The 15,795-nt window shown below is 38.9% G+C and overlaps 1 protein-coding gene across 1 annotated transcript; it reads left to right on the forward strand.

Annotated features, from left to right (window-relative positions):
* Positions 1-9,948: 9,948 nt before the first annotated feature.
* sox17b.1.S (SRY (sex determining region Y)-box 17 beta, gene 1 S homeolog) lies at positions 9,949-12,409 on the forward strand. The gene is given in 2 exon segments (NM_001088164.1): positions 9,949-10,305; positions 11,375-12,409. Coding segments are annotated over 2 exon segments (1,122 nt in total). The 5' UTR covers positions 9,949-10,028; the 3' UTR covers positions 12,220-12,409.
* The last annotated feature ends 3,386 nt before the right edge of the window (positions 12,410-15,795 follow it).

The raw sequence follows: 15,795 nt of genomic DNA on the forward strand, positions 1-15,795 counted from the left end.
TATAATTTATTGTTGCCCTGCACTGATAAATTGATCTGTTTGCTTCAGAAACTGCTAACAATTATGTATATAAGCAAACTGCTGTGTATCAATAGCTGCAATTGAAATAGGTCTTAGGCTAAAGCTAGATGGGGCTGACATTTGGCCTGTAGAATATAATGGTGCTTTACAGAGCTGTTATCTGTTATCTGCTATTTAACCTGTGCCATTTAGGCTGCAGCTGAAAATCGCCCAGCTGAAATATGCAGGCTGAGTATCACACCCTACACTGGCATAAGCCTTTGTCCTGATTGTACCTGGTACATTCTTGTGCTGAAATCCACTGTTTGTGTCTCTGTCCCCATGCCAACACAATTGTTCCAGAAGCAAGCAGGACAGCCCAGTCTAGCCTAAATGACCCAGGTTAAGTATCATATAACATATAAGCTCTGTAGTACACCATTATATTCTACAGAGCTTATCCATTATCTCCTATGTAACGTGAGCCTTTGGCTGTTTGCCCTTACAGCTACACAGCAACCTATTAATGTACTACTCTATAACTATAATAGTGTTTCTGATTGACCAGTTTTACCAGTGCAGGGCAACAGTACATTATATATAATTTACTTTAAAACACTTTTTCACATAACTTTGGCTCCATACACAAGCCAATAGAGAGAGAGACCAGGTAGTAACTAAAATGTTTGTGCATGACCAGGATGTTACTAGGGAGCTTGTGTATTGAAAGCTTTACGCCGCCATGTTCAACAATAAAAATTGTGTATATGCTATAATGAATCTTTTAGAATAAATAGCTTCAAATGTCCCACCAGAAGGATTTATTGATTGATTTTGTATTTAAAGAAGAAGTAAACCATGCCTTATTAAAGGAGAAGGAAAGGTTAAAATTAAGTAAGCCTCATCATAAAGGTACACATACTGTAAATATACCAGTAAACCCACAAAGTAATGCTGCTCTGAATCCGATGTCAAAAGAAATATTGCATTTCTTTCCTTCTATTGCGTATACATGGGCTTCTGTATCAGATGTCCTGACTTCAGCTTTAACCTTCTTGCCCCGGGCGTGAGCATGCTCAGTTTGCTCCTCCCCCCCCTCTGCTGTAATCTGAGTCCAGAGCTATAAATGAGCAGGGAGAGACTCAGGCAGGAAGTTATGTCACACCAAGCTAATACTGCAGCTGCTATCCTAAACAAACAGAGAGCTTATAAAGCTTTTTACTCAGGTATGGTAAAACATTCTACAGAATAAATATAGCATTCTAGCTTGCACTATTGCAGCTAATCTTTTGGCAATAAAATACCTCCATAGCTTTCCTTCTCCTTTAAAGAATATGTCATTTTAAAGAACTTTCCAATATACTTATGTAAGATTGTCATTTTTATTTATTTTTTGGTTAATATGTTTATAAATGAATTTGCAATAAAAATCAGTATTTGCCTGTCCTTTTCTGCACTGCTGGTTCTGACACTTGGAACAGTGCAGCAGGTCAGTTCTCCTCCAGCATAGACTCCATTTCTTACAATGATAAACATTTCAAGGGACAGATAGACAGACACACTTTTTTTTTTAATAGCAATTACGAATACCTTTAAATTCACTGACAAATTGTAGTGTCTGAACAATGGAAATTTGATCAAAATATAGATTTTCTTTTTTTTTAGACTAAATTTTATTTGTGGGTTTACATCCTCTTTTTTTTATTTTTTTTTTAATTTATTTTTTAAAGATGGGTTTACTTCCTCTTGATGATTTTTATTTCTTCTTTGTAGGGAAGGTCTGCAAAAATGATTGGATGCCCAAGTGTCTATCAAGAATTCTCTGAATTTGTGTTCTAGTTGGGATTGAATATTTTGGGGTTATTTTATTTAACCTTCCTTAATTCATGTTTCCAGTGTGTATGTATCACACAAAACCTCCCTAAATAAGGAAGGACTCATTATAGTACAGCAGCCAGGTACCATTTCTGACAGCTACTGCCAGACAAGGGGCTGCCTTCCTCTTTAACATTTAGCACTTAAATAGATGGTTCACCTTTAAGTTAACTTTTAGTATATTATAAAATGGCCCAGTCTAAGCAGCCTTTTAATTGGTCTTCATTATTTAGTTTTTCATAGTTTTTTAATTATTTGTCTTTTCTTTAAAATCTTTAGGGCAGAGACACACACTCAGATTTCGGGGAGTTTAAGAACAGAGACACACGCTCAGATTCTGGGAGATTAGTCACCCGGCGATAAATTGCCTCTTCTTCGGAGCGAATAATCTCCCCGAACTGCCTCCCGCCGGCTAGAATCTAAATCGACGGCGGGATGGCACTTGGAGCGCTTCGTTTTCCAAAGTTTGCTCGTGAGGCAACTTCCGGCAACTTCAGAAAACAAAGCACACCGATTGCCATCCCGCCGGCGATTTACATTCTAGCAGGCGGGAGGCAGTTCAGGAGATTAGTTGCCCCAAAGAAGAGGAGATTTGGCTCTGGAAAAACTAATCTGGGGGAGACTAATTTTCCCAAACTGACTCCCACCAGCTAGAATGTAAATCGCTGGTGGGATGGCATTCATTTTTCAAAGTTGACCGAAGTTTCTTCGAGAGGCAACTTTAGGCGACTTTGGAAAACGAAGTGCTCCGATTGCCATTCCGCTGGCGATTTACATTCTAGCCGGTGGGAGGCAGTTCGGGGAGATTAGTCGCCCCGAAGAAGAGGAGATTTGTCGCTGGGTGACTAATCTTCCCGAATTTGAGCGTGTGTCTCTGCCCTTACAGCTTTCAAATACCCTATCTCAAACACAAATGCTTTGTAAGGCTACAAATGTATTGTTATTGCTACTTTTTATTACACATCTTTCCCTCTCTTTTTCATATTCCAGTCTCTTATTCAAATCAATGCATGGTTGCTGGGGTAACCCTAGCAAGCAGATTACTGAAATTGGAAACTGGAGAGCTAAAAAGCTAAAATGCGTTGCAAGCAGGTGATACTGCAGCTCAGTGTAGGGGTTACAGACAATAATGACAATTCAATATAGGTACTGTGGATGGTTTTCCTAAGGACCCATGCAATTGTTATTTATTACCAATTTTCTACCAGTTATCAATGCACAGACTAACTAGAGTAAAATGGGAGGACTGGACAACAAACAGTATACATTATTTTATATGGTATTTTAGTGTGATTTTACATTATGACAGTTTGTCTTGAGAAAGGCTATAGAAAAGTCAAAATGTTGACACTGTTTACACAGGTTTATGCACTTTTTACAAGCTGTTAGAGTCTACTGATACTAATATGAATATAATACACATGCCCCAGACTTACAGCTCAAGGTGAAGGTATCCAACCAAACAGAAGACAGCAGGCACTCACAGATCCCACAGAAACAGACTTGTAAACGAACTGAGAACTTTATTTTTGGCCATAAAGTAAATTAAGTATTTAATATTTTACTATTTTATATAAGAGAAAATTTCACGAGAAAATTAATTACTGTTTATGCACTATGAGAACTTTTAAAAGTATGAAACCTAAATGGGGAAATATAAGAAAAATGATAATTAGATCACATGTAACAATGTAGGCGGAGCTAAGCCTATAAAGGTGTTTTTTCACATTTGAATGTATATCCTGACGAAGGGAGGTTGTACCCCCCGAAACGTTGATATTGGTGGTGAATAAAAATTAAAGAAAACTGCAGAAAATTGGTGTGTGCGGATCCATAATTGAAATTGTTACTATTGGAGGGCCTCGTCAGGCCAGAGGATAACCAGCACCACTAAAGCAGAAGAAGTGAGTAAAGTTCCAGGAGTGCAGTGTAACCATTTCAATACATAAAGTAAATTAATACATAGCTTTACACCTTTCTTGCACTCAGGCACTTAATCATAGGATTATAGGACCCTTGCCAAATCCAACTGTAAGAAAATTAAATTAAAGGTGTATTTTAAGACAGTGTTATTATGAAAGTATACCGTTTTATTTAATGTTGAAAAAATTTCCAATTAAAATGAACACAATACGTAACAATATAAATATCAATATAAATACATAAAAGATATTTATCAAAATGCTTCAGGTAGGTGGTCACTTATTTAAAATCTAAGTGATACAATTTTTTAAATACTCCTAGGCTGTATTATGTGGTTCCCACAATTTTGTAATAAAAATGACAGAGCGAAGTTACTTTGAGTTATAGTTCTCCAACTTGGAAATAGTATGGTGCGAGTTATAGTTCTCAAATCCAACTGTGCCAGCAACCGCCAGCAATCAGATCAGATCTTGTGTTGGTTATTTATTCTCCCTGATTGGCTAACATCCCATGGGCCTCACAAAACTATGTAATGCAATCCTGCATTTTGTTAATCCAAACAACCAGCCCCTATGCATGGACAGGGCTTTGCCATATTTATAGCAGCCCGTTTGGCATTTGCTAGAATATCCAGATTGCCATTCTGGGCCTGCTAGCCATCAATTAATATAAATTTCTTTATTCCAACTTCCCCCCTTAAAATTAAAAGATCTAATTTTCTGTTCCATAATGAAATCATTTCAGGTCAGGAATTCTAGTTTATATGGAACTTGTTGCTCCCCTTGTTGGGGATCTATAACACATTTTAGTTACCCTAACACACCTCCTGGTCATTGGGAAGATGATCTGAATACATGACTCTGTATACCCCCTATCCTCCAGGGGCCCAAAGATCATCTGTCTCTGTTGTTACTTCTCTGCCTGACACAGAGTATTCTGTGACATAATTAGTGGGAAAGGACCTAGGATATCTGTTGTCATATTTTTATTGGAAACTGGCTCCTGAATATATAGTTGTGTGGATAACTGGCCCACTACAGTGAAAATGTTGGACTGCTAATGTTTTTTTCCATGGCAGGACTCAGGAGATCTGCCCCTGGGGGCCCAAAGCAGTTGCTAATGATGTTTCCTCTCGCAGGTACAGATATTTAAGTATATTTTTAACTCTTATGATGTGTAACTTACTGTCCTGGGAACCCACACTCAGAAAGCATTCATTGCATTATATATGGGGAATTACTAAAATTGCCAAGGCATAGTAAAGGGTATTGTAATGTGGGGAGTTGGGTTCCTCTCCTTTTCCAGAATTCCTTATTGGCCATATTGTGAGGTTTTAGGGTACAATCCAGTGGACTTGTAAAGATGTCACCCAAAACATTCCCTGAAAAAGCCAAACAAAAAGCCAAAATCCCAATAAATGCAGACTGTCTGATAAAAATGATTCTAAGTACTGAGTTTGATCTTAAATATGTCCTATTTCTCTCTTTATAATGTATATTTACCTATAATCTGTGCCTTCTCTCTTTCTCTTTCTTTCTTCAGTTTCTCTCTCTCATATCAGTCCAGACATATACGAATAATCGCATTTTTACTGCACAAATACGATTTAGGTAACGCCAATTTCATCTTCTATAGTGCCAGGAGGGATAGATATTCACTGAGCAATTAGCCTGGCCCATTAAGAGCAATTTACCTTAACGAGATCAAGAATGAAACCAAGACAATGGATTATACAGTTTATCTGGTTTTATAATGTATTTACCATTTTTTTTGGAGGAGCAGACTGATAAAGGAGAGCAATCAATAGCGAGCCTTTATCATCCCACAGACATTTATCCAACACAAGACAATAATCCAGGTGATAAAACGGTGTAAATGTAATCGATTTAAATCGCAGCGCCTTGGCTTCACCAGACTGATACCATTTATAGAGTTATGGTTTTAACCCAAGAATAATCTTGTTATCGCTAATATTCGACAATCCGTTTAATAAACCGTGATATTTATAATAAATGAGACAATGAAAGACAATGCTACATAATGAAATCCTCGTTTCTGTTGGGTCTTTTCCAGTAAAAAAGTTGTTAGAATATTGTTATTATAGGATTGCACTTTTTCCCCCTGCTTTCTTGCTATATATCTTTCGTTTCGTCCCTAAGAAACAATTAAGGAAAGTGTAATAAACGAATTAATTTGTTTCTGTGCACAGCTATTGTATAGATTTAATTACCCCACATAATAATACAGTGGAATAAACACCAACGATGCCACAGTGGAAAAATGACAGTTTTTTTGTACAACCCTGTCTCGCCTTTGGGTGTTTAATGGCTTTATCACCTGAGGCCGAAACTCTGTCATTAGCAGAGGAACAGATAGTTCAATGGGTTTGGTGTCAAAGAAGGGAAGATTTCATTTATATAAATTTATATTGTAAGGATATACTGACACGCTTATGGTACAAAATAACCAGAATAATAATAATTCATCTCCCGCTTACAATTGTTTTGTAAAAAAAAAAATTTCATTAGGTTTTAATGTTTTCCCATGTGGGTCTAAAACAAAAAAAATGGGACATATAACGATGTTATATAGAGCTGAGAGTTTATGTTTAAAGGCCAATCTTATGAATATTTGCTGAAAATGACCAAACCCTAAAATTGCAGCTGATTTCTAAACAAACTCGCCATCAACTCAAAGAAGTTACAGTTTATGAAAGTCTGATCTGATTTATCCAAGTGGCCTGTGCTTCTGGTTGGGACTATTAACCCCTTTAGTTTTTTTGCACAGTCCTACATCACTGCTGGTTTAAATAAACCATACAATTATCATAAGAAATATGCAGATACAGAAATAAAAAGTAAAAAAAAAAAAACACATTTATTAAATGGGACTAATCTACATTAGCAGAATTCATAATTTCTCATAGGGACTGGTGATCTGCTTCCCTGCATAGACTGTACCTACAGACAGGCTATAAGAACATTGTGTTCTATAATATACCCATATAATAAACCCATATAATATACCCATATAATATACCCATATAACATACTCATATAACATACCCATATAATATACCCATATATTTGTCCTGACACCTGGGCAGATCAAATTGTGAAATTAGAGCTCCCGACAGTAAAAAAACAGTCTTATATGATTTTCAGTATTTATCAATGGGTGACAGAGTTCACAGTTTGATAAATAAAATTAAAAAATAATTGTACAATGTATTAATGATGAGAGCTAAAATCACATTTTAATAAATCTGCCGCAAAAGATTGAGTTGTGCAGCTGGAGCCAAAGCTGCTGTCAGACTGTGATCATGAGGATTTCAGCACCCCGGATAGTGTGAGCCCAGGATAATGTCAGCGCCGGGTCCAACATTAGGGTTTCGGTTGACACATGAAGCCCTTTGTTCCCCTGTGTGTATTTGGATTGATAGCCGCTGCCCCTCAAAACGCAGACCACAAACTGTTGATTTTGATTTTGACACCACTTGGAACAAGAAAGGGAATTTAAATGGAGTTAGTGCTGTTTAGGTGGATTGCACTACCATAATAATTATGTTAATTCCGTCCAGCGCTGTCTCGTTATACCTGGGCAAAGTCACACCTGTTGGCAGACACAGCAGAAACCCCCAGATAATGTGCCACTGCCGAACAAGTCTGTACTTAAACGGGAAGTCAAGGTCTGGGTTTCGAGGGTCCTTTAGCCTAGGCCCCGGCAGACAGTGACAGTTTCGGGGCAGTTACCTGCCGGCTAACCTGCTCAGCATCTAATATCCTATCATTATAATATCAAATAGAATTGCTTGTGCCCAGACACAGTTCTCCTGTCTGTCTGCACTGGTTCCCAGTCTGACCCTGTAAATGTATCCAGGGACCATTATCTGCACAGACACACTGGGCCAGTCAAATACAATTACTAGATATTGCCTAGTAGCTAAATAAAGTGATCTGATAAACACCAAAGGCACCACTGTACTGCACCATATAACCCATATCTCTGCATTGTTTCCCTCTTATTGCGCTATCACTGCATTTACATATACAAACACAGCAATCGCATGGCCATGTCGGTACCTTTAATCACTGGAGAGAACTAGAGGTGGCCTTTTACTTGGGCTGATTTATTAAAAATTTGGATAAATTACTCCTAAAACTACTTTTAAACTACTAAAAACGAATTCCATTTCATATTTTATCCAAAATACTCCAATGTACATTGCGCAGCAGAGTATAAAGAGCAAATAATTTAGGTAATTAATAATAATGTATAAAAAACAGTAATTATTAAAAAAAAATTATTAGGTCACCATTCCATTTTGTGTCCATTATATATAATGTCCACCCTAGATAGATTCCATTGCATATAGTTCCCATTCCAAATAGTTCCTATCCCATATAATGCCAATCCCATATAGTGTCCATCCCAGATAGTGCTCATTCCATATAATGCCCATTCCATATAGTTTCCATTCCAAATCGTGCCCATCCCATATAATGCCCATCACATAAAGTGTCCATCCCAGATATTGTCCATCCCAGATAGTGCCCATACCAGATAGTGACCATTCCATATAATGCCCATCACATAAAGTGTCCATTCCAGATAGTGCCCATCCCAGATAGTGCCCATCCCAGATAGTGACCATTCTTTATAGTGCCCATCCCATATAATGCCCATCACATATAATGCCCATCACATAAAGTGTCCATCTCAGATAGTGCCCATCCCAGATAGTGACCATTTCATATAATGTCCATCCCAGATAGTGACAATTCCGTATTGTGCCCATACCATAAAATGCCCACCCATCCTATATCTATGCCCAATGCAAATCCAGTGTGTTATACAAAGTCAATGTCCAACATCAAAGAGCAGGAAATATAGAGAAGGGCCCTGGCGTCCCTCCTGCAATAAAGCCATCCATTGGCATCCGCTTGTGTTACCTGCCCATTGATAGAGGGAAAGAACAGGCAGGGAAGGGTGGGACCCTTTCAGGTTATTACAGGCAAGTGAAATATTCAACCTCTGCTTCTGCAACTGCTGCTGAACTACAACTCCCAGCATCCCAAGAGTAGCAGCTGAAGGTTGGAGGTCACTGGAATGTGGATAGAGGCACACTTCCCTAAAGAATACAGTAATACAGGGACAGATATGCCAGTGACAATTTAAAAACAGCAGAAATGTAGAATATGTAAGTGCTGGGTATGGCTAGAGTAAATACATCTATATTACAGTAAAGGGATAAAGTGCTGATTCTGTAAATAGGATGCCCTTCTAGGGTCTAATATATATTGGCCATATTTAAACATACCCAAAATAAATATAAAAAGTGTATAAATGTATACAGAAAGAACGTTTTAAGATTTCTATGAAGAAAGGAAGAACATGACATTGAGTATGGCAGGGATTGTTCACCTTTAAATTATATTATATTATGACATAGAGAGTGATAATCTGAGACAATTTGCAATTGGGTTTAATTCTTTTATTATTTGTGTTTTTTTTTAGTTATTTCGTGTTTTTTTTTTATTTTTTTATTCTGCGACTCTCCAGTTTGCAATTTCAGCCATCTGGTAGCTATGGGGGAAATTACCTTAGTAACCTCGCATTGGTTTGAATAAGAGACTGGAATATGAGCAGGAGAGAGTCTGAATAGAAAGATGAGTCATAAAAAGTAGCAATAACTATACATTTTTAGCCTTACAGAGAATTATGTTTTTAGATGGGGTCAGCGACCCCCATTTGAAAGCTGGAAAATGTCAGAAGAAGAAGGAAAATCATTCAAAAACGATAAGAAATTAATAGTGAAGACCAATTGAAAAGTTGCTTAGAATTGTCCATTTTATAACATACTATTAACAGCAGGAGGAAATAATGCATTTATCTAAACATTGCTGACAATTGTTGGCCTGGCAGTATGTGCAGAATATATAATATCCTCCCCCTTTGTTATTTTATCCCCGTTGTGACATTTGCATTGACACCTTTCCATTAGGCCAGACTTTAACCTCCCCGCTTAATCTCTCCCAGTCCCAGCCCTTCTCACCTCCCTCAGGTGAGGCCCCGCCCCGGGCGCTGCTGATTGGCTGGTGCAGTAGTTATAGCGGCCAAGGTAGATGCTCGGGGCAGAGTCAAATTGAAGAGATCTGCGGCTAGTAACGTGTCCCTCTAGCGCTGCTAATCTCCACTAATCGCTGCTAATCACCACAGCACTCCGAATCATGAGCAGCCCGGACTGCGGCTACTCCAGCGACGATCAGATTCAGGGAAGCTGCTCAGTGCCGATGATGATGGGCCAGTATCAATGGACCGAACCCCTGACCGTGTTTCAGGACCTCAAACCCAAGAGGGATGAAGGATCTGCCGATTCCAGAAGCAAAGCCGAGGGTCGGATCCGCCGACCCATGAATGCCTTTATGGTGTGGGCAAAGGACGAGCGCAAGAGGCTGGCGCAACAGAACCCCGACCTGCACAACGCCGAGCTCAGCAAGATGCTTGGTAAGGACTGGCTCTATTATGGGGGTGACTTATTTCTCTACTGTGTTATAGAATGGCAATTTCTAAGAAACTTTACAATTGGTTTTCATTGTTTATTTTTTAAAAGTTTTTTTTAATAATTTGCTTTTTTGACTTTTTTTCCAGCTTTAAAATGGGGGTCACTGACCCCATCTAAAACAAATACTCTGTAAAACTACAGACATATTGTTATTGCTACTTTTTACGACTCATCTTTCTATTCAGGTCCTGTCCCATTCGTTTTCCCCTCTCTTATTCAACTCAATGCATGGTTGCTATGGTCATTTGGACCCCAGCAACTCTCTACATCATACTAAAAGTCAACTCAAAGGTGAACAACCCCTTTAAATGACATTGTATTTCTGCAAAAAGTCAGTTCAGGTCCCACTTCAGGACTAGACAATAAAGTCATATTTGGGGTCAAACCAGGTCCAAGAAGGTTTTGATCACCTATGATGCTTTTCTATGTAATGAAAATGTTAGATCTGGCCCTTACACTTGTATGTAATGTAATTAAAAATGTAGTTAAAAAATGGTCTATGGCAGCGATTTTACTCGTGTGCCTGCATATTTCTGTCCCTTTCTTCAGCGCTTCCTGACGCTTGAAACTACAGTCATATGAAAAAGTTCAGGAACCCCTCTTAATTCTTTGGAGTTTTGTTTATCATTGGCTGAGCTTTCAAAGTAGCAACTTCCTTTTAATATATAACATGTCTTATGGAAACAGTAGTATTTCAGCAGTGACTTAAAGTTTAGTGGATTAACAGAAAATATGCAATATGCATCATGACAAAATTAGACAGGTGCATAAATTTGGGCACCCCAGCAGAGATATTACATCAATACTTAGTTGAGCCTTGTTTTGCAAATGTAACAGCCTATAGCTGTCTCCTATAGCCTTTGATGAGTGTCTGGATTCTACAGTATACTGGTAGATCCCGATCTAACTGTTGGGCACCCCTGCTCTAGTGTAGTGGCCTTTCCCTAATATTGCATCTGTACCTTTGCTCTGAATAAAGATCCTGTTATTAACCATTGCTGTCTTCTGCAGGTAAATCATGGAAATCCCTTACTCTGGCAACTAAACGCCCCTTTGTGGAAGAAGCTGAGAGGCTGAGGGTGCAGCATATCCAGGACTATCCTGATTACAAATACAGACCCCGCAGGAAGAAGCAGGTGAAGAGGATGAAGAGGGAAGAGGATGGATTCCTTCCCAGTGCAAACTTCCCAGGATCTCAGATAATGGACAACAATGTCATGGTAGGAGAGAACTATAGGATGCAGTATTCTGCGCAGAACCACCAGCAGAACCAACTCCCACCAGCAGGCTACTTTGAGGGCCACAACTCAATTGGATACTATTACAGAGATTACAGTGTACCCAACTACCACATTTCCCAGAACAGCTCTGGCTACGACAGCCCCCCTGCACAAGATGAGTACCAAGCATTGTCTTACAGTTTCAACAGCAGCTATATGCCCTACCAGCAGAATGCTACTACCCCAGTGATGGCTAAACAGATGGCAGTTACCCAGAACATTCCCCAGGAAAGCCCTGAACATGGCATGATGGCTTCTCCACAAATGTACAACAGACAAATGTATGTATCAGAGTGTGCCAAAACCCACCCAATGGCACAGACTGAGCAGCATTTCCCTTCATATCAGTCCCAGAAGATGGTCAGACAGAATTATCTACAGAGCCAGCAAGATGGGCATCTGGAGAGTGACATTGACAAGACTGAGTTCGACCAGTACCTTATGTATGAGCCCAAGGCTGATATGGAGATCATCTATACCATTGACCAGGACAGTGGTGCTTATAGTACAAACCTCCTGCCATCTTTAATCACAGAGGCAAACAATGTCTGCTACTATGACTATTGTGGCGTATAAAGCACTTGCACAGAGAAATAAGCCAATGGACATTAGTATAATTGTGCATTCTGTGCTATGATTATATAACTCTACTGTTAAGTTTATTCACTCTTGTGGATGTGACATGTATCATATTGTATATTACATACATTATTTTGTACACGGCAGAATTTATTTACATTTAATAAATGTACTAGGATTTCTATAATTTCACTTGTTATCTTTTATTAACTGATGGAAAATTCATTGGGAATATTTTGTTTTATTCATTTGCTAAACTTCCCACTGGGCCGCACTTTATTTACTCGGCATTTTGCCGTATGGGCTAAATAATAAATAATAAACATGGCGGTTCTAAAGAAGAAAAAAATACTATTTATAGTTTATGAAAAATACATAAACAATTATCTTAGAGATGACCTAAATGTAGAAAAGGAGCCCTCATCATAGAGGGTGTATTCATGGCCATCACACAAAAACAAATAAATAGGTACGACTTTAGCTACACTTTAATAAAAAAAGTTTCAGTGACTAAGTACACAGGGGCAAATTTACTAAAGGGCAAGTGACTAACGCTGGCGAAAAATTCACTAGTGAAGGAGATAGACTCTAATGCTACTTCACACTCTAACGACAGCCGAATTTTCGCTCTGGCAAATGGACATAACTACACAAATTCACTAAGATTTGGATTTTACAGAATGTAACCTCTTGCGCCAGACTTGCCTTCGCCACCTCAGACCAGGCGAAGTGCAATAGAGTAGATAGGAGTCCCAAAAAATGCTGGTGACTTTTCAATTTTTCAGGGTGATCGTAATTTTTTTTTAGGGTACCCGGCTCCCCCCTACATTTCCTTACAAATGGCACATAAACTATATGCTGGGCTCATGTGTAGGGCAATATAACAACTCTATTTTATTTTATTAAAGGGATACTGTCATGGGAAACATTTTTTTTTCAAAATGAATCAGTTAATAGTGCTGCTCCAGTAGAATTCTTCACTGAAATCCATTTCTCAAAAGAGCAAACAGATTTTTTTATATTCAATTTTGAAATCTGACATGGGGCTAGACATATTGGCAATTTCCCAGCTGCCCCAGGTCATGTGTCTTGTGCTCTGATAAACATCAATCACTCTTTACTGCTTTACTGCAAGTTGGAGTGATATCACCCCCCTCCCTTTTTCCCCTCAGCAGCCAAACAAAAGAACAATGGGAAGGTAACCAGATAGCAGGCACAAGTCACATGACTGGGGGCAGCTGGGAAATTGACAAAATGTCTAGCCCCATGTCAGATTTCAAAATTGAATATGAAAAAATCTGTTTTCTGTTTACTCGTTTGAGAAATGGATTTCAGTGCAGAATTCTGCTGGAGCAGCACTATTAACTGATTCATTTTGAAACATTTTTTTTTCCCATGACAGTATCCCTTTAAGGTTCCCTGGGCTTGTGTAGTGTAAAGTATTTGCTGCAACATCCGTTGAAATTTAACTTCCCGCCGTATGCAAATTAGCCAGCACTAGCACAACTTCAATGTACTTGCCGAATTAACGCTAGCGAAACTTCGCCATCGTTCGGTGCCCTGGACGCAACTTTGAATTTTAGTGAATTAGCGTTGCCCTGGCGAATTTTAATCTGGCGAAGTGTGGCGATGTGAGCGAAGCCGTCGCCGGCGAATTTCCAGAGGTTAGTGAATTTGCCCCTAAGTACATACTGCTGTTGATGGGTGCCGCCCATAATTTTGGCCAGAAATATCACCCTTACATTCTCCACAGTAAGGTCTCTTAAAGCAAAGTCTTTACTGGTTCAGGATATAGCATTTTGCTTAGAATGCCCTCTACACTAAGAAATACATTTTAGGGGTATGTTAGTTAAAAAAGTCCTTGTTATTTCAGCTGTTCTTGCCCTGATCCAAGTGTATGAAGTCTGAGCTCCATGTTGCACGTTGCAGTGACAGATTTATCCTGGTGGTACAGGCTCCTTACAAAGGAAGTTCAAAAGTGCTCCTTCTCTCAAATTGCTGACCTTGAGCTTTAACAGCTAAAAATCCTGTTATTTCAATCTCCAAGAGGAAATATGTTGAAGTTACCATTTCACTTCTTTTCATATTTGATGTTTTAACCTTTTTTCGGTATAAGCTTCAGTTATGGAAACAGGCCAAAACGACAAAGCCTGATAGCAGTTTAATGGTGAATGAAATAAGCATTGCACCGTTTGCCTTCATTGTTATGACATTTTTGGGGGAACATATTGGTAAAAAAAAATTGCATTGGCCCCAATAACTAATGTCAGTCCTAATGCTTTCGGGGGGGTTAATTTTCACAGTTTGACAGATAATATATGACAAATACAGTTCTAGAAAAAAACGACCAAATCCGACTACATTGTGTCATTAAAGATAACTTGAATATTAACTTCAGGGATTCTCTTTCAATTGCTTCTTCACTACAACTCTCAGGTCACTGCAAGAACCAAGAGCTGTTGGTTTCTACAGGGAATTGTAGTTCACATCATCATTTGACTCACCATAGGTTAATATTTCCAATATTTTCAATATAATTCCCTCTCTCTTCTTTGTCCCAAAACCCCTCCTAGCTAATTCTGGCGGAGTGTTCATGCCTTTAGAGTGATAATTAAAGTGATACTGACACCTTTGGGCTAAGGAAGTTTTCTGACCTGAAGTGTGAGCCTCAGCGGTGCTTTTGTTTTTATTGAAATCACATTCTGAAAGCCTTTACAGCCACCTCAAGCTTGTCTGTGTTTCTGCTCTGCTCTGAAGAGTTGCTGGGCTCAGAGTACCCACGGCATACGTCTGTCACCACTTGTCTCTATTTCAGTGAAAACAAAGGCATCACAGGGAAGCACAGTCCAAAGATGTCATAGTCATACAGGTATGGCACCAAGTCCGGATTGAGAATTAAAATAGGCCCTGGCATTTCAGGTACACAGAGGCCCAATCAGCCTACTCAGAGGCCCAGACAGCCCACACCAGCCCACTAAATACTGACTTTCTATGGCACCTTATAGCAGCCCCTCTGGCATTTGCCAGAGCCCACAGATTGCCAGTCCGGGCCTGTATGGCACCTGTTATCCAGAATGCTTTGAACCTGGGGTTTTCCAGATAAGGGATCTTCCTGTAATTTCAATCTCCAAAATAGGATTGTTTTTGTTCCAATAAGGATTCATTATATCTTAGTTGGGATCATATACAATGCACTGTTTTATTACTAGAGAGAAAACGGAAATCATTTATTAAAAATTTAATTATTTGATAAAAATGGCAAATCCCATTTGGAGCTTTCTGGATAACATGTTTTTTTTTTCCGGATAATGGATACCATGCCTTTATTAGGAAAAACACTCATGTTGTAAATTTGGTTTTACCTGTAGGACAATATTGCTTGCCAGTCATAACCAAGTTTATAGCTTATTTATTGGCTTATGGGGCCAAAACTACAGCGTCTTTAATTGTTATCCGGTTGGGGGTCAGCTAAAAATAGATTGGGATTGCTGGGAAATCCCAGTCTGTCCATACTGACTTTTAGTGGTTCTTTAGACTGAATGCCAAATTATTGTATGAGCCTGGTGTAGAGCA

The sequence above is a fragment of the Xenopus laevis genome, chromosome 6S (genome assembly GCF_017654675.1).
Source record: "Xenopus laevis strain J_2021 chromosome 6S, Xenopus_laevis_v10.1, whole genome shotgun sequence".
NCBI lineage: Eukaryota > Metazoa > Chordata > Amphibia > Anura > Pipidae > Xenopus > Xenopus laevis.